We start from the raw sequence: 26,626 nt of genomic DNA, 5'->3' as shown, positions 1-26,626 counted from the left end.
TTTGGTCTTATGTGTTTACCTGCCGTTTGGCAGCTGTCCAACCAGTGTGGCTCCTACCACCAGCCAGCTGATCCCAATGGTAGCTAAGGTAACCCTGAAAAGGTAAACCAGGTGCAGGTTTTTAATAGAAGAAATGCACAGCATAAAAACAAAACAGCAACAATAGCAATGCCTTTAAAAAAAAAAATCTGCTGCCTTCAGAGAAACTAAGCAAACAGTTTATATTATGAATAGAGATGAGCAAACCTTGAGCATGCTCGAGTCCATCCGAACCCGATCGTTCGGCATTTGATTAGCGGTGGCTGCTGAAGTTGGATAAAGCCCTAAGGCTATGTGGAAAACATGGATATAGTCATTGGCTGTATCCATGTTTTCCAGACAACCTTAGAGCTTTATCCAAGTTCAGCAGCCGCCACTAATCAAACGCCGAACGTTCAGGTTTGGATGGACTCGAACCTGAACCCGGTTCACTCATCTCTGATTATGAATCCAGGAGAATGCACATATAATGAATGAAAGATGAACAACTATCAGTGACAACAATCACTCAAAGAAAGTAGAATTGTTTTTAAACCCCGTAATCTGGCACTTGTTTCTAATACGGGACTGCAGGATAAACTCAAATTTGACAAGAGCCAAAACGCTGATAGTTATAAAAAAACACAGTTATTTCTAAATTGTGAATCAGTCAATTGGCTGAATTATCGCTCCGTGTAAACGCAGCATGAGGCTGGGTTCACACCACGTATATTTCAGTCAGTATTGTGCTCCTCATATTGCAACCAAAACCAGGAGTGGATTGAAAACACAGAAAGGATCTGTTCACACAATGGTGAAATTGAGTGGATGGCCGCCATATAACAGTAAATAACGGCCATTATTTCAATACAACAGCCGTTGTTTTAAAATAACAGCAAATATTTGCCATTAAATTGCGGCCATCCACTCAATTTCAACATTGTGTGAACAGATCCTTTCTGTGTTTTTAATCCACTCCTGGTTTTGGTTGCAATATGAGGACCACAATAGTGACTGAAATATACGTAGTGTGAACCCAGCCCAAGGGTACAAACCCACACACCGTATACGCAGCAAATTTGATGGTGCAGATTTGATGCTGTGCTCAGTTATTTAGATCTAATCTGCTGTGTATTTGCTGCGTATTGCAGCAGTAAATACGCTGTGTATACGGTGTGAGGGTTTGTACCCTCAGCTGCGGGAATACAGAAGTGATTTCCTATTGAAAGAAAAAAAAGTTTGAAGCAACTTGCAAGTCTCAAAGCTGTTTCTGATTTTTTTATGTTTATAGGAACTCATTGCACTTGTATTACACAGCCCGATATTAGCTGTGAAAGCCGATCTTTTAGATCAGTGCTTGCTTATCAAGGCTACCTATTACACGGCTCAATGATTGTACAGCAAGGGCTGTACATATATCGTTAGTGATGTCCGTGCAGCCTTTACTGCGTATATAGAAAATATTAATGTGATACTGTCCCCCCTTTCCACATAAGGAGTTCTCAGCACCGTTCTTCTTATTCTTCTTATTTTGTGGACCTTTCATATCTTATCGTATAAAGGATTTCTTGGTGGTCTCTCCCCTCAAAAATGCATGTTACTGTTGAAGGACAGTGCCATATGTATGTGGAACCCCATATCTCCACCCACATCTGCCCCCTCTAGGCATAGGGGTGGGGCCTACGGTGCCAATGTGGGCAGAGAAATGGGGTTCCAAAGCTGTTAAGCTCCACCCCTATGGCACTGTCCACCAACAATACCATGCATTTTTGAGGAGAGAGACCACAAAGAAATCCTCTATACTGTAAGATGTGAAATCACATTATATGCTTAGGAATGGTGCTGAGAACTCCTGATATGGAAAGGGGTGACAATATCACTTTAAAGTTATTACTTCTCCACACTCCTGGTGCCCTCCTGGCTTTTTCCTGGTCACCGCAACTGCAACACACATCTGGTCCAGTCTGTGAAGTGAGGCTGCTCATCCAATTACTGGCAGTGACAGGACAGGACCACAGACAGTGATTGGCTGAGCGGCCTGCCACTTCAGAGACAGCTTCAGCGGCAGACGCGGTGAGCAGAGAATAGTCAGGCACCGATGATTTCTAAACTACCAGTTCCTTGGCCGATTGTTGCATTTATCGGGGCTGTATCTGCCCAATTCTGCCTGACTTGGCAGATAATCACCCAGTGTAATAGGAGCCTTACAGTTTTTCGATTCTATCGTGAAAAATTGCTTTGCAGACAGGGCCTGAAGAAAATATTTTGTAGACGCATTACATGCACCTTTCCATGTAACTATCCATTAGTGTAAATACACATAGGGCAGCTTTGCTGAGGATTTCCAATGAGAATTTGTGCATGGAAAATAGGCAGGAGATTACAGTATCAGCTAAGTGAAACAAATGATATTTTTTTTTGCAGCATGTCAATTTATTTAGCAATTTGTAATCCTATATATGAATTATGCTGCGTATTACCTATGGATCCACAGCTACATATTTTAAATGACTTTTTTTTGGGGGGGGGGGGGGGGGATTTGCAGCGCATATATTGGATGGTATTATAGTGAAGACTCTTTAAAGCCTACTTCCCTCACCTGAGGTTTCCTGACCAGACAGTCAGGAAACCTCCGTATACTTAGTACAGTCAGACAAGTTTTGAGTTAACTGTATGCTGAACCCAAATAGGTATTCCCATCCAAGCTTACTATCCCTTATCCATAGGACAGGGGATAACACAGATTTCAAATCTGCAGTGGAAACAAATATTACTGTGCAATTTCTCATTAAAAAATTACTGGGATGCAAAAAACAAATCTCAGTATTAAAATACCATATAAGATCTTTACTATATGGTATTAAAGGGGTTATCTGATCAGGTAAAATACATGTTAAATCATCGCCCCTCCTGGAAACTAACAATTCCTTCCATACTTATCAGCTTTTCAGTCTCCCTCCACCACTTCTGAGCCTACTGCTTTCTGCTGAAGACTCAGAAAACTGTGTTTGAGCTGTTGACGCCATCTCCGCTCTGATCCCCCTCCTTCCACCTCCCTGGCCAGCTGGCCACAGCAAAGTCACCAGCAACCCCACTTCAGAGGCATCAAAGAGTACAGAGACAACTGGCCAGGGATGCCATGAGAGGGCAGCACGGTGGCTCTGTGGTTAGCAACATGTACAAAGAGTTTGAATGTTCTCTTAGTGTTTGTGTAAGTTTCCTCCCACACCCACAACATATTAGCGTCTGCATCAGGGATGGAGAGAACAGCTCACACACAGTTCTCTGTGTTTTCAGCAGAAAGCAGCAAGTAAGCACTCAGGGAAAAGAGACTGAAAAGATAATTTGTTGGTGACTGTTCGTGACCATTTTCAGGTTTGATTTCATGCTTTCTGATATAATGACCAGGCCTCGGTTCAGTGCTTCATATTTCTTTGGCTGTGTGGTCGGGACAGCAAACGCTGTTTTACCTGTAACATCTGTCATTTAAGAATTGTTTGATGACTGGCCATTTTTAGTATGTATTCCTCTAGGTACCTTCCTTTTCCTGGTTTGTACTTATATGCTTGTCACATGATGACTGTTATTAGCAGTTTTATTTTTGCTTTTTTTTTTTTTTTTTTTTTACACAAAAACTTCAATTAACGTTTAATGCGTTGAAAAGATAAATGTAATAAGTATGGAACAGGTTGTTAGTCTTCAGGAAGGAGTCAACATGTATTTTACCTAACCGGATAACCCCTTTAATTATATACAGTAAATTTGAAATCAGAAAGTTTGCTAAACAGAGAACAGAAATATAATGCTGAATTTAACTACAAAAAGACTAGAGTTAACCAATTGAAAAAATATTAAAAAAATTGGTGTGCAAATGTACATCTTAGGCCTCATTCAGACGTCCGTAGTTCTGTCCCCAATTGAGTAAACGCAATTGCCGACAGAACAAAGGACCAATGTTATTGTTAGAGTTCCTTATTGAAATTTTTTTATTTTTTTACGCAGGAGAAAAAAATTCTCTTCAACAAAAAGTTCAGAAGAATCTGAGATGTTTATTATATGGAATATTAGAAGTCACCTCAAAGCACTGTAACCTGTATAAAACATTATATGGTCACAGAAATCCTTGGTTGCTTCTATTTTTACCAGCAGGAGGTACATTATCCTGTGTAATAAAATGCTAATAACACAAAAACTTTGTCATATTAGTAAATACACAAACAAATATAATTTCAGATGTGCAATAAATAGTAGGTCCCTCCCTGTGCAAGAAGGTCATGTCTAGACACGAGAACGTGCTGGTACAAATATCTGATGGCCTATAAAGATAATTTAATCATGACTCAAGAATAAATTACATTGCAGGTTTAAAGTTCAAAAATTCACACCCCTTTTTTTATTGTAATATGGTAAAGGAGTCTGTAGAGGCTCCTCTAGTCCTCCTCAAATAGTAGACATGACATAGCAATAATGGGAGAAAAGTAAATACTGGGGTTCCTCAACTTGCCTCTATGGCCTCAGGATACGATATTTTACGATATTAACTAGAGACCAGACGCAACATACAATGCTACAGACAGTCAGGATTTGCGGCACATGTGAATTACTAGATGATTGACCGATAAAAGTGGCCATTTTACTGGAAAATCCCAGTATTGGTGAAGTGCATGCTGGCTGGACTGGCTCTAGTGGTTCCTCTCTACAGTACAGTAGAAGAGTAAAAAGGCCACAGCACTCGAGTCATGCAAAAAGTGAGAGTTTATTTGACAGTGTGTAAGTACACATACTCCGACCGATATAACAGTGAAAAGAGACAATGAGAGCATGTAACGTGGCAACGTTCCGGTCCTACCAGGACCTTCCTCAGGCCGTGAGGAAGGTCCTGGTAGGACCGAAAGGTTGCCATGTTACATGGTGTCTTTTCACTGTAATTTTGGTTGGAGTATATGTGTACTTACACACTGTCACATAAACTCTCACTTTTTGCATAAGCACACATATACTCCAACCAAAATTACAGTGAAAAGAGACCACGTAACATGGCAACCTTTCGGTCCTATCAGGACCTTCCTCACGGCCCGAGGAAAGTCCTGGTAGGACCGAAACGTTGCCACGTTACATGCTCTCATTGTCTCTTTTCATTGTTATATCGGTCGGAGTATATGTGTACTTACACTCTGTCAAATAAACTCTCACTTTTTGCATGACTGACTCAAGAGTGCCGTGGCCTTTTTACTCTTCTACAATATTGGTTGAAGAACCTGTTGACCACAGAGCACCTACTCTAATGGTGAGAGGTGTGCAGCACTGACCATAACCTTCTCTACAGTACAGTGGGATACTACATGTCCTGTACTGCTCTTTACCTGTGCCAGGATGAGTTGCTTCTTTGAGCACCAGGTGAGGACGGCTGTATGTTATTTTTCTGGGACTCTGTGTCATCTGTACATGACCCTGTAAACACTACGATGCTCTACATAAAAGAGATTTAGAGTCTCCAGTAGCTGACTGTTGTATGCAAGGGGCCCTATTACACAGAGCGATTATCGTGCGAAAATTCATTATATAGTTCGAATTTAAACGATAATCGTTTTGTGTAATTGCATGCAAATCATTTGTATGTTGTTGATTGTTGATTGTGATCTGAGCCTAAAACTATAGTTCACTGTAATTCCACGTTCGTTCAAGTTCCGCATTTTTTCCACTAATCTTTCAGTGTAATTGCACATTGTTCATTCTTTTGCCGAGATCAGATGGAGTAAACGATCATATTAACAATCGTAGTAACGATAGTAACTAACAACCATCATTCTGTGTAATATGGTGAACGATTTTAGGTTAACGATAAACAAATCTCGTTTGTGATCGTTTATCGTTAAAAATTGCTCTGTGTCATATGGGATGAGATTATGAGGGCTTCAGAACCAATTTGGTCTCAAGATAACAATATTTTTAGCATACAAAGATCGTCTTGGAACCAATTAATATCGTAACTGGAGGGACCGCTGTATAGTCCTTAATAGAAGAAACTAAGGTGGTTCTCAGTAGTAGAAAGAGATCTCAGGCACAGAACAGATAACAATATTTTAAGTCACAATACTTTTAAAATTAAAAGTTAAAAAATGTTCTAAAATCACCAAGAAAGGATAAAAAGTGCAACGCAATTTCTTACCGTAGGGGTAGGAGAATGCAGTAACGTACAAAAACACCAAGCACCCAAATAATTGTCACCCGGACACTGAGATACTGGAAGTTATAGTTTGTCCTTGTCAGGAGATTCCATGATATGAGCTCTTCTGATGAGAATCTCTGTGTGACCTCATCTTCTACAATTGCTTCAAAACCTTTCTTGGAGAAGTAGAATACATCAGACAACTCAAAATCACCGCGCTGCAAGCACTGGCTTCTGCTTTGCCTCATGCCTCCAACTTCTGCCTCCATCGGTGACACATCTCTCTGAATGATGCCTTTAAGAAAAAAAAACGGTAAATTTTACTGTATTTTGTAATAACTAACTATACTAAGGGTAGGTAAGGTCAATTTGAGAACGGTGTCACATTTAGTTTGGTTGTTAATAAAGAAAAGTCATGGAGCAATTATCTGCTGAATTGGGGAGATATTATTCGGTTTAATAAAGACAATGATCAGCCAAGGAACTGATCGTTGTCTATCAGCAGGTTTAAAAATCACTGGCCTTTGGGTGCACATCACTACGTGTAATAGTGATGCATGGCCGACGGCAGTGTTAAGAAAATAATGTTATACTTACCTGTCCAAGCTCCCTTTGTGTCCTGCTGCCTTTTCTCAGCTCAGCGCAGCTGCCACTGAAGCTATCTCTGAAGTCAGTGACCCCGACGCTGTCCAGTCTCAGTCAGTGATTAGCTAAGGGGGCCATTTCAGAGATCGCAATCAAACAGTTCACATCAGCACCACTAGGGGATAATATGATGTATGACAACTGCACGCCTCACCGGACTGGATAACATCTGTGGAATTGCCAGCAAAAAACAAAGTTGAGACAGCATTCATTGAAAAGAATCAAATGGTGTCTACTTTATTCATCCGATAACGTAACATTTTGGCAGTGACTTCAGCTTGAGAAAGGCTGGAGTCACAGACGAAACGTTGCATTGCAGAGTAAAGTAGCCACCATTTAATTTCTTTCACTTAACTTCATTTTTTGCTGACTTCAGAGACTGCATCAAAAGCTTCAGTGGTGACTGCAGTGAGAAGGGAAAAGGCAGCAGGACACTGGGGGTGCCTGGACAGGCAAGTATAATGTTTGTTTATTTCTATATACAGCAAGGGCTGCATGGACATCGCTAATGAATATAATATAACATCTGACCATAGGCCTGATGGGACAGTTGACAAGCTGGTTGTCAGACAATTGGCTGAGCTCTTATAATGCATGATAGTTTTTCGTACACCTCCTAGCAGTACAGTTTCTGGCATAAAACTAACCAAACAACCCAACTATACTAAGCAAAATACAAAATCACTAGAGAAAGCTTTCTGTAACATAGTCAGCAAAGAATTGCACATGCATCAGAACGGACACCTCCTAGAAGAATGAAGTCAGTTCTAAACTAGAGCAGTGGTTGTGAATTAGGAACAATGTAAGATATACTTTTTATCTGCACATTATACATACTCATTAATCAGCCACCACTGAAAGTTGAAGAGAAGGAAATTTATCATCTCAGGGCAATGACTCTTGTGAAGGGGTACGATATATTGGGGAGAAAGTGAATGCTAAGTCCTTAAAGTCACTGCACCACCAGGCCCAGGCAGAAGCACTGGAGGCGGGCCGACCCACCCTTAGTGGAAAGAAACCCCAGCCCCTCCATGCCATGACTCCATTAGAATCAATGGAACCCTATCATAGAGGGGCTAGGGCAGGGGTCCTCAACTGGCGGACTGCGGTCCAAACCCAGACCGCGGAGGCCAGCTGTCCGGACCCCTGGTCAGACCTCCTAACCGCCCCGGATCCGCCGTCTCGGGACGTTCCCCATGTGTCCGCTCTAAAGGGGGAGAGCACACAGGGGGGCTATATATTACTGGGGGAGCTCACAGGGGGGCTATATACTACAGGGGAGAGCTCACAGAGGGGATATATACTACAGGGGAGAGCTCACAGGGGGGCTATATACTACTGGGGGAGCTATATACTACTAGGGCAGTCACCCCCTTTGTACCTAATATCAAAGGGCTGGTGAGAGAAAAAATGCCAGTTTTCCCGCTAATAAGCATCAATTCTGTATGTAAATAGTTGAACGTTTGTGAAAATTAAGAAAACATGTTTGCTACTGATGTTCAGCTCGGACCTTCACCTGTCTATAGACCCCGGTAAGTGGACCTTCACTAAAAGTTGTTGAGTACCCCTGGACTAGGGTTTCCTCCCACTAAGGGTGGGTCGGCCCGCCTCCAGTGCTCCTGCCTGGGCCTGGTGGTGCAGTCACTTTAAAGTTGATGCATTTGAAGCAGATAAAAAGGGAAAACCGATGTAGAAGAAAAAAGAAATGGAGGATGTTCCAGGCTCGTCTCCAGCTGATCTCTTCCTTTGCAACAGTTAATGGATTACCTAAAATATTATACTTCATCTATATGCATGTTTATGGTGTTAGCGGCACATCACCTTGAGTGAATATGTGCTTAAAATGGGAAAACGTAAGGATCTGAGTGACCAAATTGTGATTGCTAGACAAATAAAAACAAGGTGGATATTCCCATATAAAGTACTTAACCAACAAGGGCAGACAACAAGTAAACCAGCAACAAGGTGTAGATTTCTAACATCTTGTTGGACCCAAACAAAACTGCTTTAGGGTACGTTCACACTTACCAGATCCGCAGCTGATTTTCTGCTGCGGATTTGCAGCAGATCTGCAGCAGATTTCATTTAAATAACTGAACACAGCATCAAATCTGCACCATCAAATCTGCTGCGGATCCTGTAGGTGTCAACGCACCCAAATGGTACACAGAGATTTTTCTTGACAGATTTCGGAAGCCAAAGCCAGGAATGGAATCGGAAAGAGGAGATATCTCAATCTTTCCTTCATGACCTGTTCTGTTTATAGTCCATTCCTGGCTTTGGCTTTAAAATATCTGTCAGATAAATCTCTCTGTGTAAACACACCATTAGTCTAGGTTTACAACTGCCTTTGTGCTTATTAGTTCATTAAATATGGACGGACCTGTTCACGAATGAGACAAATGGACTGCAAAATTATCAGGTTCCCTTTAGTGGTCTGTTTGCATTTTGGCTTTTAAAAAAAAAAAAGGCTTTTGTGCATCTGTTTGCTTCATTTGGCATCAGTTTGCATGCCAGTTTATATTACTTCCATTATTAAAAAAAAAAAAAAAAAAAAAAAATGGAAAGAGTCCTTTTTTATTTTTTAGTATTTACAAAAATGTGGTAGACCATGTTTTTCTGTACGTTAAAAGTAACTGTTTACAATTTACAAAATATTTACAAAAATGTGGTAGACCATGTTTTTCTGTACGTTAAAAGTAACTGTTTAAAAATGGATTTGCAAAAATTCAGTGTGAACACAACCTAACTTGCAAAAGGACGTGAATCAAAATACTTTGTTTATATCAGTCATCGATGACTATAATGTTATAATGATGACTATAAAGAAAAATAAATAAAAAAAAAAATAAAAAAAACACAAATGTGCGATTTTTATTTGTCTTCCAGACACAAATGTTGGACAGATAAAAACTTTGTGCATTAACATGCTGGTATGAACCTAGCCTTAGAACGAGACATCCAGATTAGTTTTACCTCTTTGACTAATGGTCCTTTTACACGGAACGATTGATCGTTCAAATTTGCACGATAACGATCGAATTCGAACGATAATCGTACGTGTAAACGCAGTGAACGATCAAACGACGAGCAAGAAATCATTCATTTTGATCTTTCAACAAGTTCTGAAATCATCCTTGATCGTTCGCAAAAAATTCGCAGATCGTTCAGTGTAAACAGTCTTTCAACGATTTCCCCTATGTGTGAGATAGGCTTAAGCGATCACAAAACGATCGCAAAACGAATATTCCGTACGATGTATGGTTCCGTCTAAACGCCGATAGTTATAAAAAAAAAAAACGTTAAAAATCGTAAATTGTTAATCGTGCGAATTATCGCTCCGTGTAAAAGTACCATAAAGCACAAATTTTTACAGCTTTTTTAACTCTGTATGCAATGTATACTATACAATTTTTATAGTGCATGAAAGAAAAGACTCTGTATGCTGTATGCTCATTGACACACAGAATACAACAGATGACCTTGACACATGTAAACTAAAGGACAGAGTTCATGAATTTCACATGATGGCAGCAATACAGTGAGTGCTGTGTGCAACATATCTGTCTTTATTTCCTAAGTGCCAACTACACCATAGTACAACACTCTGCTGCGCCCTAAACCGGAGACTGGAGTTACTGCCAAATTCTGAAAGTTTTTTTTATTTATGCCAAATACTTTTTAAATGATTTGTCTCCCACATATTCTGTTCTGTCCGGAACAAAGGGAAACTGCTGCCTGTGTGTGTAGGCTGGAGAACAGCACAAGTGTAATGTGGCCATCTGTGTAACATCTACGCTGGATTGCAGCCGGGCATGTGGCAGAACACAATACGGTCATTTTGAAATACTCTTTAAAACTTAAGCCTAAAGAGGATTTGTTGATATTCATATGACAATGGAAAGGGTTATAAAGAGCAACGGAAGATTTAGTACAAACCAGATACTCAAAAAACCTAAAAGAAACCTGTTTTGACACGCACCACGTTACAGCAAAAATATGCAGTGAACCCATCCCTACATTTTCACCTTTAAATTGTAAACAAAAAGTAACAATAATAGTTAGAGATGAGCGAACCTGGAGCATGCTCGAGTCGATCCGAACCCGAACTTTCGGCATTTGATTAGCGGTGGCTGCTGAAGTTGGATAAAGCCCTAAGGCTATGTGGGAAAACATGGATATAGTCATTGGCTGTATCCATGTTTTCCAGACAACCTTAGAGCTTTATCCAAGTTCAGCAGCCCCCGCTAATCAAATACCGACCGTTCGGGTTCAGATCGACTGGAACCCGAACCCGGTTCACTCATCTCTAATAATAGTATTTGGTGAAACCTCATAGAGATGAGTGAACCAGGTTCGGGTTCGAGTTGATCCGAACCTGAACGTTCGGCATTTGATTAGCGGGGGCTGCTGAACTTGGATAAAGCTCTAAGGTTGTCTGGAAAACATGGATATAGCCAATGACTATATCCATGTTTTCCACATAGCCTTAGGGCTTTTATCCAAGTTTAGCAGCCACCGCTAATCAAATGCCGAAAGTTCGGGTTTCGGATCGACTCGAGCATGCTCCAGGTTCGCTCATCTCTACTTATCATCCTTCCAAGGAAACAGGGAACGTGTGGATAAGGCCTTGGTCAGAGTTCACATCTGCTAAAAAGTACGGATTGTGCATCTGTAGTAAATCCGTAGTGCGTCCGATTTTTTTTGCGGATCTGTTAAATCTGTTCTGGGCTAGTTTAATAAAGCTGATCAGGTAAAAAAAAAAAAATTTAACCAGTTTGCCCAGGACATAGTCACATATATTTTTTTGAAAATACGGATCCAAAAAGGTTACAACCTGTAAAAAGTAGCGGATCCTATTGACTTCTATTGGTGAATCCCTTTAACAAACGGGTCCACACAAGGACATGTCTTTTGTTTTGGAGGGGGGGGGGGGGGGGGGGAAATCAGACTGCATACTCTTAATCTACCGAACAGCCCAATAGAAATCAATGGGCACGTTCTCAAGTACGTAATTGCAAATCCAGACTTGGGTGCGGGACGTGTGCATAAGGCCTTACTGAGAGGTTTGCATCCTCAGTAATTCCGGTGTGGGGCATGGGGGCAAGCATTTAAAGGGGTTTGCCATATTACAGAAAATTGAACAGTGCACGGTCTCCAGCCTGTGCTGCCCTGCGGCGACTCTCTATAAGAAGGCAAAGCATGACGGAGCTTGTGACCATGCCCCACCCCCCAATGTCCACCACTCAGCCTCTATAGGCCTATGGAGCACACTGAGGGAGGGGCATGGTCACATATGTCGGCCAACTTATGGACAGACTCACCACAGAGCAGGACAGCACAGCATGGAGGAGGGGAGTGTGATATTAGGGGAGCTGTCGTCAGTAAGTACACTGAACTATTTTACTATAAAGTGGGCAGACCCTTTAAAGGGGTACTCCAGCGGGGGGCTATTTTTGGATCTGGCCGGGGAGGAGGTGGATGAGAGAAAAGACGTCCACTCACCTCCCCGGATCGAGCGGCGGGACCCGTATCGCAGCGCTCCGGTCCCCGGTACCCGGCCGCTTCCTGGTGTCTGACGCGGGCTCGAGATCCCGCCTCTGTCACTGACTGGCTGAGCGGACTTGAGACGTCATGTCTCAAGCCCGCATCAGACACCATGAAGCGGCCGGGAATCGGAGCGCCGCGATGCGAGACCCGCCGCTGAATCCGGGGAGGTGAGTGGATGTCTTTTCTCTCAGCCACCTCCTCCCCGGCCAGATCCAAAAACAGCCCCCACGCTGGAGTGCCCCTTTAAAGTGTAGCTGTCATTTAAAACATTTTTTGCAGAAATCAAAAGTACAAGTGATTTTCAGAAACTCTAATAGGTTTTATTGGCAAAAAAAAGCCTCTTCCTGTACTCAAAAAAACCCTTTTATCTGCTCATTATTAGGCAAAGCTGTCTTCATTACAGAGTAGCAAAGTGAAGACGGGTTTGCTGTGTCCATTATAACCAATAGAGGGGGGAGGTGCTGAGAAGGATGAGTGAGCAGGAAGAGGAGACCAGCAGCTGTACAGTTTGGAGACTAGGCACATAAAATGCAGGATTCACAGGTCAGAAAGGTCAGTGCAGGTCTGGGAACTTGAGATAAATTTGCTGAATCATTTGCTGTGCAGGGCTGCCTTTTCTCCTCTCCGTATTCACCCTTTCCCCTCAACGCCCCCCTCCATAGACCATAATGGACACAGAAATCTTGCATCTTCTGAAGTGAGGGGGGAGGCTGCAAAACAGCTTTTTGAGTACAAAAGGAAACACTTTTGCTTAAAGGAGAAGTCCAGCCCTGGCAGGGATGTGACACGATGCACCATCTGACTGTCCCCAGGACCCTCTGCTGATGGACAGCACACTCAGGAAATAGTGACTGGAGTGGTGTTCTGCCCCATTTACTTAATGGCTGAACGGCCAGTCCATCAGCCAGGTTGCGATGTCGGCTCTGGTGGAGATCCCAGAGCAGCGATCCAGCACTGAGGAGGTGCAGGGCGAAGTTAATTTTTCCCCTGTGCCCCACCGTTTCAAAAATAAATAAATAAAAATCCTTAGTTTTAATAAAAACTATTACAGAGTTTCTTAAAATCACTTGTTAATCGCTATTGATACATATTGATTTCTGAAACTGACATCTGAATGGGTTACGCTTTCAGATCTTGCTTAATTCACAGACACACCACGGGGTATAATTCATCACAAGTGATAACCTAGCAAGTATTAATGCTTACCATTGGATGCAGCCATTCGAAGTTTTTTTTGTTCTTCAAAACCCTTTTGAATTCTTAAAGTGGCCCACTAGAAGCAAACACATAAAATCAGTCACAGCCATAAGGAAAAAAATGACTGTAAAAGCTTCTCAGAAAATTGTCAATTATGTAGTCACACGGCTATATTTACTGATCATGTTCTACAATCATATTGTACAAATTAAAACCTTTATGGCTGTGCATCCAGAAACAAACATGTCACTTGGCATGGTGGCACAACTCTGAAACTCATGCATTTGAATCATGAATAGATTTCCTGTGACTGCAAGATCACAGCAGGTGCCACACAACCACGACCGCAACACCACCCTATTCACCTGCATTAGAGCCACAGAGCAGGCAGCGTGATTTGTGGTCATACGACCAGAGATTGTCTAGTACCATAGCCTAAATCAACACATGCAGGTGAAATGTTGGCAAAATAGCAATTCTGAACCAGAGACTCATTATATTCAATGGATAAAGTTTAATGGTGCGTTCACACCTACAGGATCTGCAGCAGATTTCAGTTAAATAACTGAACACAGCATCAGATTTGATGCTGTGTTCAGTTATTTAACTGAAATCTGCTGCAGAAAATCAGATGCAGATCCTGTAGGTGTGAACGCACCCTAAGGGAATTTTTTTTTTCTACATATGGACCTCCTGACCTATCATGCAGGGAGCAGGGAAAGGGTTTGAATATTTATGGCACTGTAATGACACAGTCGCATGGCTGCTTCATTACAGTGCTGCAAATAGGGCTGGGCGATATGGGGAAAAAATAAATCACTTTTTAAAAAAAAAAAATTCTATTTAAATATCGATTTTGTTTGTTTGTTTTTTGCTAAATTATGATGGGTGTAGTAGTAGAGGCATAGTGGATAAGGGGTGTAGTAACAATAGAAGCATAGAAGATGAGGGGAGGGGTGTAGTACATAAGGGGAGTAGTAGTAGTAGTAGTAGTAGTAGTAGTATCAGGAGTGGGGCTAATAGTAGCAATGGTAGTGGAAGCAGTATTGGGGTAGTAGTAGTAGAGCAGTATTAGGAGTAGTATTCGGGGTAGTAGTAGATGCACACAGTAAAAGGGACACATACACACACCAAAGCGGGCACCAGCTCAATTTTTCCGGTGCTCAGAGGATCCTCTCCCCAATTTGTGGGTGCGTTTGGGCATCTTGCGGGATGGGGGCCGGCAGCCGACCTCCGGGTGCGGGATGAAGGCCGGCAGCCGACCTCCGGGTGCGGGATGGGGGCCGGCAGCCGACCTTCGGGTGCGGGATGGGGGCCGGCAGCCGACCTCCGGGTGCGGGATGGGGGCCGGCAGCCGACCTCCGGGTGCGGGATGGGGGCCGGCAGCCGACCTCCGGGTGCGGGATGGGGGCCGGCAGCCGACCTCCGGGTGCGGGATGGGGGCGATCATGCATGTAGGTAGGTGGGGGGCGGGCGGCTTCATGCGGTCCCGCTCGGACCTGCAGGAAGAGCGTCTTGCCTGGAGCGCCACTGCTCCCTCTGCAGGTCGGAGGGCATTTTCTTTTCTTTGAAAATCGAATTTACGATTTTCAAAAAATTTTTAATAGATTGTCAAAATCTAGACAAATTCGATTAATCGCCCAGCCCTAGCTGCAAATATTCACAAACTTGCCTCACTCCTGGCATGACATGGATACATAATGCAGAATAAGGAAAGAGTCCACTACAGGGCTTCCATGTCCATGCCGTCCGTGTTTCACAGAATGCAGGAATAAGCCCTAACAAGTATGGAATGAATTGTTAGTCTCACCATGGGCAGTAACATATGAAAAGTTATGTTTCAGTGGAATACCCATTTAAGATTGCACTGTGAGTTATAGCTTGAGCATGAGCTATAGCCAGAAAAAGTTTTACTTCCCAGGTGGACACCCACTCAGACCTATAGCTGGAGCTGGGATCCAATATAAATAGAGATGAGCAAACCTCAAGCATACTTAGGTTCAACAGAACCCAAACGTTCTGCATGTGATTATTGATGGCTGAAGAAAGTGAATGCAGCACTTAGGCTGCCTAGAAAACATAAATACAGCCTATGGCTAAGTACCGGCTGTATGATCCATCCGTCCGCAGAGCTCCGATGCGGGCGCATTAGCGCGCGCCCGCATCAAAGCTTCCCACAGCCGGAGCCGCTTGCTTCACTGTGTGAACTAACAGGTCTTTCTGCGGCTGGAATTCACTGAATTCCGGCCGCAGAAAACTGACATGTCAGTTTTTTCCGGCGCCGCATGGGATTCCGGCCTGAGCGCATACGATGTGTGTACGCTCCGGCCAGGATCCCATTACAAATTAGGCTATGTTCAACTCCTAAAAACTACGGCCGTAGTTCTGCCGCGAGAACTACGGCCGTAGTTTTACGTAGTGTGATCATAGCCTATGGCTGTATCCATGTTTTCCAGGGCTTCCTAGGTCAGCCACTGGTTATCAAATGCCAAGTGCTTGGGTTCCGACGAACCCGAGCTGGTCTCTGAGCTTGAGCTGCAGAGTCACCATCTCTCTGTCATATACACAAACATATTTACCGGGACATTTAGAGAAGAATAAGGTAGGTTTACAGCATCCTGCCTTGTGCAGAACAATGCCGCAAGTAGACAAAATATAGCAGCACAGGTAATATACCACAAGCAGAGAGTGGAAGAGTTACAAGATGCAGGGCAGGTTACTGCTGTCCATGCACAGACAGTATTTTGCGGACGTGTGAATGGCCCCTAAAGCTCCTATTACATGGGGCTACTGAGAGGAGCAAACGAACGCTGTCAGCGCTTGCTTGCTCCTCTTTTCCCGCTCACTGCCGGCGCTATTAAACGCATCGAGAGCGAGTGGGTGGGTCCAGGGGGGCTGGAGGATTGCTAGATTGTCCAGGCAGCCTATAGCAGATAGCAGCTGTCTTCTGCTGCCGCTCCTATTCCACGGAGCAGCGCCAGCAGATCTCTGCTATATTAGTCGTTTGTCTTTCAACATGTTGAAAGACAAACAACGGCAATGATCAGCTGACATCGTTTAAGTCAGCTGATCGTTGCCTTCTACTACACAGGACGATTATCGGCTGATAATCATTCTGTGTAAAGGTGCGTTTACACGAAACGATAGTTGGCCCGATCGTATGATTAACGATGTCGGTGTAACGATTTTTTTTTCGTAACGATCTGCGTTTATACGGTACGATATATCGTACGGAAATTCGTTTTGTGATCGTTTAAGCCTCTCTCTCACATTGGTTAAATCGGCAAACGACTGTTCACACAGAACGATCTGCGAATTTTTTGCAAACGACGATTTGATAACATGTTGAAAGATCAAAATGAACGAATTCTCGTTCGTCGCTTGATCGTTCGCTGCGTTTACACGTACAATTATCGTTCGAATTCGATCGTTATCATGCAAATTCGCACGATAATCGTTACGTGTAAACGCACCATAATAGGGCAATGAATGAATGCAATGCAATGAAGCATGGCTGGACAGCAATTAAATGATTAATTATTGCAATGAAGTCATGCAGTAATGGTACGTTTACACAGACAGATTTATCTGACAGATTTTGGAAGCCAAAACCAGGAATGGATTTGAAAAAAGGAGAAATCTCAGTCTTTCCTTTATGGCCCGTTCCCTGTTTATGGTCTGTTCCTGGCTTTGGCTTCAAAAATCTGTCAGATAAATCTACCTGTGTAAACGCACCATTACGCAATGAAAATGATGCAGCACAGCAGTGAAGTGATCAATTACTGCAATCAAATGATGCATTCACAACGCATGTTCATTTCATTTATGCACATGTGAACACAGCTTCAAGTGTCACTGTTATTAAGGGTACAAACCCACTTGACGTATTTGCTGCGTGAATCAGTCTTAAAAATAAGCAGGCAAAACGCAGGTTGGCTTTATACAATTGTTCTGCGTTAAAATACGCAATTGCGTATTTTTGAAGCATGAAGCTTGTTGTTAGCAAAGCATCAGTTGTTAAAATACGCATTTGCGTATTTTTGAAGCGTGAAGCTACATGCGTTTTTCGCACAGGTTGTTAACAACTGATGCTTTGCTAACAACAAGCTTCACGCTTCAAAAATACGCAATTGCGTATTTTAACGCAGAACAATCGTATAAAGCCAACCTGCGTTTTGCCTGCTTATTTTTAAGACTGATTCACGCAGCAAATACGTCAAGTGGGTTTGTACCCTAAAGGGGTATTCCCCCCAAAATTATTTTTGCATTAATACGTTGCCCACCCGTATCTTTCCATCTTTCCAATATAAAGTTACGGATTCTACACAGTTTTGCTGTTATCTAGCTGCATTCACCCCCACCGAATGCATAGAATCATCAGCTCTCAGTCCAACCCGACACGCTCCCTGCTCCTGGCCCGCACCCTCCGAGACGGCATCATGTGTCCTCCATGTCTTCAATGGGCTGGGTTCTAACCCAGCCGGCTGCCTCTCTAACAGCAGCACCCCCCACTGTGTGCCCTCACCCTGGAGCTCACCAGCTCTATGCAACCTCCCCACCCGGAGCGTACCCACAGTCTGTGCCTCCCCTCACACCCGCAGATCACCTGCACCATGTATCTCCCCCAAGCTCACCCGGTGGCCGGCCGCAGCCCCCTCACCCCTGGACGCCCGCAGCCCCCTCACCCACGACCGCCCGCAGCCCCCTCACCCACGACCGCCCGCAGCCCCCTTGGTGGGGACTTGGTGAGTAAGACCAGCTAGGTTTGGAGGCATTTATTTTTTTTTAGATCTTGGGGTGAATACCCCTTTAATTTCTAAATCTAAATCAACAGTAGATCTGATTTAAAGCAAGTTTGCAATTTGCAAATAAAGAATGTATATTGCAAATGTGTTTCATTTTACATCTACTGTTGATTTAGAAAGTTATAACGACAGTGACACTTTAATGTATCCAATAATAGGCAGCATCTTGTGGCGCGCCAAAGATTTAGGCTGGTATTACACGGAGTGATTATCGTTCGAAAAATCGTTAAATGGTTCGGATTTGAACAATAATCATTTCATGTAATAGCAGGCAACGATTAAACGACCAACGAGAAATCGTTGATCGTTTAATAGGATCCGGACCTATTTTTATCGTTTGATCGTTCGCACATTGTTCGGTGGAATAAGAATTCGCAGCTGAAATGTACGCAATACCGACGACTGAATGACCGCAAGAACGATCATAAATACCGATCATCGTTCAATGTAATTGGGCAAACTATTTCGGGTCATTTGCCTTAGCGGTCGTTTAAGATCGTTTATCATTAGTCGTCGAAAAATTGCTTGGTGTAATAGTACCCTTAAAGCCAAACCCAGAAATGGATTTGAAAAGATGTTTATAGTCTGTTCCTGGGTTTGGCTTCAAATCTTTGGCAGATAATCTGTCGTCAGATCTGTTGGTATAATAGGGCCTTAAGGCTGGTTTCACATATACACAGTAAATAGGGGCCAGTCAGGATGGGAACACTGGACAGGATGGGAACACTGGATGAGTTGCACCAAGAATCCGATCCGATGCTCCAGAGGCTGAAATCTGGTTGAGCTCCAGATCAAAAAACCATGTATGCAACCAGGCCATAGGGCAACTACTCCTGACTGCAGGTTAGCTCAGGGGTTCAGGATATACAGTAGTACCTTGGTTCTCAAACAGCTTGGAACTCAAAATGTATTTTCAAGGAAAGTTTGCTTTGGTTCTCAACCTCTTGCTCGGTTTTCAAACACTTTTCGGGCACCCAGTCTTGAAGTGCTTGGTATCTGAATATTTTTGTGAGTGTGGACAGTGGGTTGTACCTGGTGAGTTTAGCACTGGTGAGGCTTCACATACAGTACAGTACTGTATAAGATAGCTGGAGTGCATATACAGTACAGTAGTAGTACAGTCAGGGCACCACTATCTCCCATACTTGACAGTTCTGGGAAAGGGGTGGGGGACTCTATACAGTAAAGGATGAGTGAGGAGTTAGTGACTACTATACTATATAATTGGTGGTTTTGTTATATCATGTCCTGTACAGTATAGTGCTGCTCTGTACTGTACAGTAGAGAATAAACTGGACACTTTTCAATGTAATAGATGGGTATTGTAGGTAATTATTGGTGGGTGCTGGAACCAATTAAACATGTCCTATGGGAAGACACTGCTCGGTTCTCAAACTGCCTTCCTGAACCAATTAAGTTGAAAAACCAAGGTACCACTGTAGTTAGATCCATCAAAGTAATGTAATACACAGTAGGAAGAGGTATTTATAATTTATTATAAATTGGTGGATGTCTGACTGCTGGGACTCCCACTCATCCTGAGAACAGGGTTCCCTTAGAATGAATGGAGCAGTACGTACTGTATATGTGGCTAATACTTCATTCGTTCTCTATGGGGCTTCTTTACAGTGCTGAGCTCAGTGCAAATAAATCATCATGAGAACAGTCATCTGTATCCCCAACTGCTCATCTGAAGGAGAAGATAATGGACAAAGCAATCAGTAGAGGTTATAGAGGATTAGGAAGCAGAGAAGTAGACGCGCTCGGCTGTATCTGTAACCACTAGACATTTATAGTGAAGGTAGCTATAGACTTTGAAATAGGTCAAACTATTATTTTAGACGGGTGCTACTAGATCACTCTTTAAAGAAGCATTCCGCTTTTTTTTTATTATTATCCTGCCGTCAGTAACTTCACAATTTTTCTGACCCCCTATTTTTCTACAAAACTTTTGAAGGTCAGAAGTCAGGATCTCCAATGGATCTGTATGTGAGCACTATCAGAGAAGCATTGGAGACCCTGACTTCCGGCCTTCTGCGGGTCAGTCGGTGAAGACATCATATGGGCGCCCACGGGATTTGAACGTTGTGTAGCACTAGAATAAATCTGGTTAGATCTTTACTATTCAAAGTTACCCTTTAATGTTAAAGCTATTTTAAAGGGGTTCTCCGACTAAAACTTACTTGTCCTCTAACCACAGGATAGGGGACAGGTAAGAGATTTCAATGGAACCGATCTCTGTTCCCTCAGGCAATCTCCAGATGGGCCCCCAGCTCATTTGTATTGAATACAGCCGCGGGTCTGCATGTGACCTACGGCTCTATTCATTCTCTGGGAGCTGCCGGAGAATGCGCAGTACAGCACTTGGCTCCCTCCAGCGGCTCCCTAGAGAAGGAATAGAGCCGTGGGTCACATGCAGACCCATTCAAAACAAATGAGCCAGGGGCCAATCTGGAAATCGTAAGGGGGGTATGGAGGTCGGACCCCCGCAATCTTTTACTTGTGGATAGGGGACAAGTAAGTTTTAATTGCAGAACCCCTTACATTTTTATTTTTCAGTCACTGTATCAGGTTATTTTGCGGGACAAGTTGTTCTTTTTAATGGAACCATTTCCATTAAAAAATTCTTAAAGGTTCTATGGCATCTTTTAATTTGTGTGGAGGAACTAGGGTACTGTAATTTTTTTTTTCTTTATGGTAAAAATAATATTATAGGTTTAGTCTTTGGGTACAGCAATACCATATTTACAAGGCTTTTTTATGTTTTGCTATTAGTGGATTAACAAAATACAGAAATTCTGCAGAATAAATAATAAAAAAATCTTATTGTCTGGGCTATGGTCACATGGACAATTTTTTATTAAAGTATCGTATTGCCCCCCAAAAGTTATACGAATCACCAATATACACTTATTATGGGAAATGCACATGAAGTGCTTTTTTCCTGCACTTACTACTACATCAAGGCTTCACTTCCTGGATAAAATGGTGATGTCACGACCCGACTCCCAGAGCTGTGCGAGCTGTGGCTGCTGGAGAGGATGATGGCAGAGGGACACAGAGACACCGGGCACTGGAGGGACACTGTTCATCCCTCTGCCATCATCCTCTCCAGCAGCCACAGAACGCACAGCTCTGGGAGTCGGGCGTGACATCACCATTTTATCCAGGAAGTGACATCACCATGTTACCCAGGAAGTGACGCCTTGATGCAGTAGTAAGTGCAGGGGGAAAAGCACTATAAGCATTTCCCGTAATAAGTGTATATTGGGGATTTGTATAACTTTTGGGCGGCAATACAATATTTTAATAAAAAATTTCACCGGACTTCTCCTTTAAGCAGAAAAAAAGGAAATGTCATTGGAAACAATTTATTTTACGGGAGGGGGGCAGTTTTTTTCTTCTTCAAACAGTTCCACAAGGGAATAAAAACAATTTAACGATTTTCTGCACGATAAGTTTCCGATCATTTCTTCTCTTGATATCCGGATTAATTGAATTCTCTATGAGTGTACACCACATGCTCAACTCTTCAAAGGAAAAGCTTAGGGTCCTATTATACGGAGCGATACTTAACGATTAACAACTGACGATAAACGAGATTGTTTATCGCTAACCTGAAATGGTTCACCATATTAGGAGCCATTTACACAGAAAGATTATCTGACAGATTATCTGCCAAAGATTTGAAGCCAAAGCCAGGAATGGATTTGAAAAGAGGAGGCTTTCCTTTATGACCTGATCTCTGTTTATAGTCTGTTCCTGGCTTTGGCTTCAAATCTTTGGCAGATAATCTTTCTGTGTAAATGGGCCCTTACGCAGAACGATGGTTGTTAGTAACGATCATTACCACGACTGTTACTACGATCGTTTATTCCGTCTGATCCCAGCAAAACAATGAACAATGTGCAATTACACTAAACAATTAGAGAACAAATGAGAAACTTGAGCGAACGAATCTGGAATTACAGCAAATGGTTAGCGAACGATTAACGATAATTTTAGGTTCAGATCTAAATCGATGATCAACGACATACGAACGATTTTCCGATAGTTGCCTGCAATTACACAGAACGATTAGAGTTCGAACAATGTAACGATTTTTTGCACTATAATCGTCTGGTGTAATAGGGCCCTTAGAATAGGCTATAAGAAATTAAGGGGCACAATTCCCAGTTAAGCATTTGTGTTCCTTCATTTTAATGACCTGACCCCGGAGATCAAAACTTAGGTCACAATGACACCTCAAAGGCTTTAAACAATTATCAGTATTTGTCACATCCCAGATGTACAGTATACTGCAGCCACTGCCAACAGGATTCACAACACTGAGGTGCTGACAGCTTTACAATGGTTCAGGGCAAGGACAACACAGAGAGAAACCACATGGCTTCACTTTCATCCATTGCTGCTACATATAGCCTTCCCTTCACATTATCAGACACCATTATTATTAATAAACAACTACAAGTAGTGTAAACAAATCACCAAACTGGGAAAACAAACTCCTGACCCCCATAGCTTTTCCCCAGCATCAGCCATGACCCCTCCACCTGCTCCAGCTGATATAGCAGAGGTGAGTGGTCAGAAGCAATGGAGCAGCTCTGATTTACTATCCTCTCTGTAAGTCTATGGCCAGCATGGAAAGTGTGCAGCAGCGCCCTGTGTCGCAATGACTGAGGTGTGGAGAAGAAAAGTCGCACAGAGTGCGCACAATCCAGTGTCAGCTCACCGCTCACCTCCAGTATTTTCACCAGGATCTTCATGTAGACTTCGGAAATGCCCAGAGACATGCCGAACATGGAGGGTAACATGATGAAGACGAAGATGACGGAGAGCCATACTGTGAAGATGTTGTACGCCAGGCTTCTGAGGTCGTCCATGGCTCAGCAGAGCTGTCAGCCCGCAGCCTCGCACTATGTCATCGGTCTCTCCTCCTCCGAGATGGCAGGAAACACTGAACTCCTGTGGAGGATCGCTGGACTTCCTAGACTGTGCAGGTCCCACCCGGCCCCTCCCGCAGCTCCTCCTCCTCCCCTGCAGCCTCTTTATGGCACAGCACCGCCGACCTCTGTGCCCTCCTGCGAGTCGGGGCTGCTCTTTGCCCTCAACACAAAGTGAATTATTCACCTTCACTAGAAGTTTTAACCTTGTGCATTATTATTAGTAATCTGATATGGTGGCCGATCCGGAACACAGAGTTCTTTGGTAATCCAGTCCTATAGTGTATATGTCTCATATACCATGCCCCCCCAAAATAAATAAATAAATAAATAAATAAATAAATAATAAATAAAAACCACATAAGGTGTCCCTGTTCTGGTTATCAGAACAGGGACACCTTATCTAAGAACTTTTGTCTATTACCTTCAGTGTTCACACTGGGTATGTTTCATGAGGATTCCAATGCAGGGAATCAGCTTCCCATAGTTTTTATAAATCTGTGCTGTGGGGGAAAAAAAAACATGTGGATTCTGTTTCAGGTTGTGTTCTGAATGAGACTTAAAGGGGTATTCTTATCTCAACTAATACAGTGACACTTGTAGATTATGTCAAGGTAAAGCGAATGTACCAGTTAGGTTACAAATTTTTCCATTTCAAAATTCTGCCCCCTTCCCTCAATCAGTGTCAGTTTCTTCATGTGCACCGGCCCACTTTATACGCTGGGGGTCAGCCTAGAACCCCCAGTGTAATGATATCCCATCCCCTCAGTGATGAGGCCAGACTTAAAGTGTCAATTACAAAGTTTCTTAAATCCCCTGTACTATTGATTTCCGCAAAAAAAATTTTAAACGACAGTGACACTTTAACTTTAATGGAGGCGTGTCACAGAGGGGAGGGGATATCATTACATTGGGGGCGCCAGGCCCGCCTCCAGTGCATAAAGTGGGTCACTGCACATAAAGAAAGTGAAAAAGCAGGTGGTGAAAAATTTAAAAAATTCACTATATCGCTATATCACTATATATCAGGGGCGTAGCTAGGGGTTCAGCCTAGGGGGGGCGAGTGAGTCTGAGTGGGCCCCCAACCGATTATGTTACCCATAGGGAACCTCAGCAGATGACAATGTTTTCTGAATAACAAAGGCTATATATATTCTACTACATTGGTGAATAAGCAAACCATGCCACCACATACCTCCCCACGCAGGAGAATTAGACACACACATATATACACACACACACACACACACGTGTATATATCACACACACACACACACACGTATATACACCACACACATACATGCATATACACACACACATATATAAATACACACACACACACATATATATCCACACACGCGTATATATATATTTATTTATTTATATATATATACACACACACGCATATACACCACACACATACATGCATATACACACACACACATATATACATACATGTACACCACACACCACACACATACATACATATACGCACACACACACACATATATACATACATGTACACCACACACGTATATAGAGACACACACACATTACACAGATATACACTAACCTCCTGTGTCTGTCTCTCTGATAGATGTTACAGGCCAGCAGCAGTGGAGGGGTCAGGAGATCAGGCTGTACAGGAGGGGACAGGGCACACACACACACACTACTTCCTGCCATGCTGCTCTGGTACATAGCTCAGCTGCTGCTGCTGGGCCTCCCTCCCTCTTCTGCTCTGCCCCGACACAGACATGGAGCAGCTTTAGGAAGCCTGAGGACAAATTCTTCTTGTTTTATCCCCCTGCCAGGTCAGACAGCCGCCCCCAGACAGACCTCTGCCACCATACTGTGCCTGCAGCTAGAGGGGGGTCAGGGACGGGGCTGCCCTTACTGAGCTGGGGAGAGGGGGACGAGTGGTCCTGAGGAGGAAGAGGGGTCCTGAGGAGGCAGGGGTGCCTGCTTCTGTGCCTGCTGGAGACCGAATGCAAGTGGTAAGATAACCAGACATCTTACCACTTGCAGAACCGGAGACAGTCCTGTACAGAGAGGCAGTGAGTGATTGTCATTCACTGTTTCTCTTTCAAAGCGTTATCTAGCCTGCCGGGGAGTGTGTGGGGGAGGAGCTGTCTGCAGCGCCTGCAACATGTGAGAGGAGAGAGCACAACCATCAGCCAGGGGCAGCATCAGGTGACTGAGTGGGGCCCCCAGGAGCAGGGGGCCCCCACCTGCCGGGCGCTGATGCTGTCTGGGGGCCCCTACAGACGTTTTAAGGCTGTCTGCAAAAGCAATAGCTTTTGCAAACAGCATTAACTGTCTGGGACCTGAGTGGGCCCCTGTCTGAGTGGACCCAGGAGCCACCGCCCCCCCCTGCCCCCACCTATTTTCGCTTCTGCTATATATGTTTACATTATAGCTTTATACACACCACCAGACCACTGTTTTAGAGCAGAGTGGTGGTCAGTAACCTAGACAACCATCTGTCAACAATGGGAGGCAAAAAGCAGATTGGTGGTCGGTAACCTAGACAACTAGCTATCAACAATGGGAGGGGAAAAAAACAGGCACATCTGGACTAGAAGGCAAATTTGCTAAATGAATGTATTTGCAATAATATTTTATTTGACGAGTCCTACAGGTTTAGCTAGGTTAGATGAGATAAGAATACCCCTTTAGGCTATGTTCACACACAGTATATTTTCTCAGTATTTTGCAACCAAAACCAGGAGTGGATTGAAAATAGAGAAAGGCTATGTTCACACACTGTTGAAATTGAGTGAATGGCCGACATTTAAAGTCACACTGTCACCCGCTTTTTGCATTCTGACTTCTCTACACAGGTGGAATGGGTAAATTTAGCAGTTTTTTATACCATATTTTATATCATACATCATGGTGCTTGTAAAAGTAAAAACTGATCTTTTATCAACTGCAGATTGTGCTAAGTAGGCGGGGTTTTACGGCAATACCGCCACTTAGCCCCACCCACATCCCCGCCCTCTGTAACATCATTGGCACATGGGCCCATCTAGAGTGGGTGGGGCCTAGACCTTTAATCCAGCCTGTTCCAATGACACCTATGACGTCATGGAAGGGTGAGGCCAATGGTGGCGCTGTGGGCGGGGCTAAGTGGGACTTATGCCAAGAAGCCCACTGATCACAATCTGCAGTTGATAAAAGATCACTTTTTACTTGAACAAGCACCATGATATGATATAAAATAAGGTATGAAAACTGCTAAATTTACCCTTTACCAATCTACACCTGTGTAGAGGAGTCAGAATGCAAAAAGGGGG

General features: G+C 43.3%; 2 protein-coding genes across 4 annotated transcripts in view; one reads left to right on the top strand and one right to left on the bottom strand.

Annotated features, from left to right (window-relative positions):
* Window positions 1-23,391, bottom strand: part of GPAT3 (glycerol-3-phosphate acyltransferase 3) — a 39,249-nt gene extending 15,858 nt beyond the window's left edge. Inside the window, exons 1-4 of one of the 2 annotated variants that reach the window (XM_069978191.1) lie at window positions 23,124-23,371; window positions 13,589-13,655; window positions 6,188-6,482; window positions 20-94 (exon numbers count right to left, since the gene is read on the bottom strand). In XM_069978191.1, coding sequence (XP_069834292.1) covers window positions 20-94; window positions 6,188-6,482; window positions 13,589-13,655; window positions 23,124-23,267 — 581 coding nt within the window. In that variant the 5' untranslated portion in view covers window positions 23,268-23,371. Of the gene's footprint in view, window positions 1-19; window positions 95-6,187; window positions 6,483-13,588; window positions 13,656-23,123 lie in introns of both variants that reach the window. The other variant, XM_069978192.1, reaches the window with a different exon arrangement.
* Window positions 1-26,626, top strand: part of ABRAXAS1 (abraxas 1, BRCA1 A complex subunit) — a 125,263-nt gene that overhangs the window by 60,888 nt on the left and 37,749 nt on the right. The gene's annotated exons all lie outside the window — the stretch shown is intronic.

Source organism: Dendropsophus ebraccatus, chromosome 7, assembly GCF_027789765.1.
Source record: "Dendropsophus ebraccatus isolate aDenEbr1 chromosome 7, aDenEbr1.pat, whole genome shotgun sequence".
Lineage (NCBI taxonomy): Eukaryota > Metazoa > Chordata > Amphibia > Anura > Hylidae > Dendropsophus > Dendropsophus ebraccatus.
Note: the sequence above shows the minus strand (reverse complement) of the source record. Positions and strands in the feature narration are given on the sequence as shown.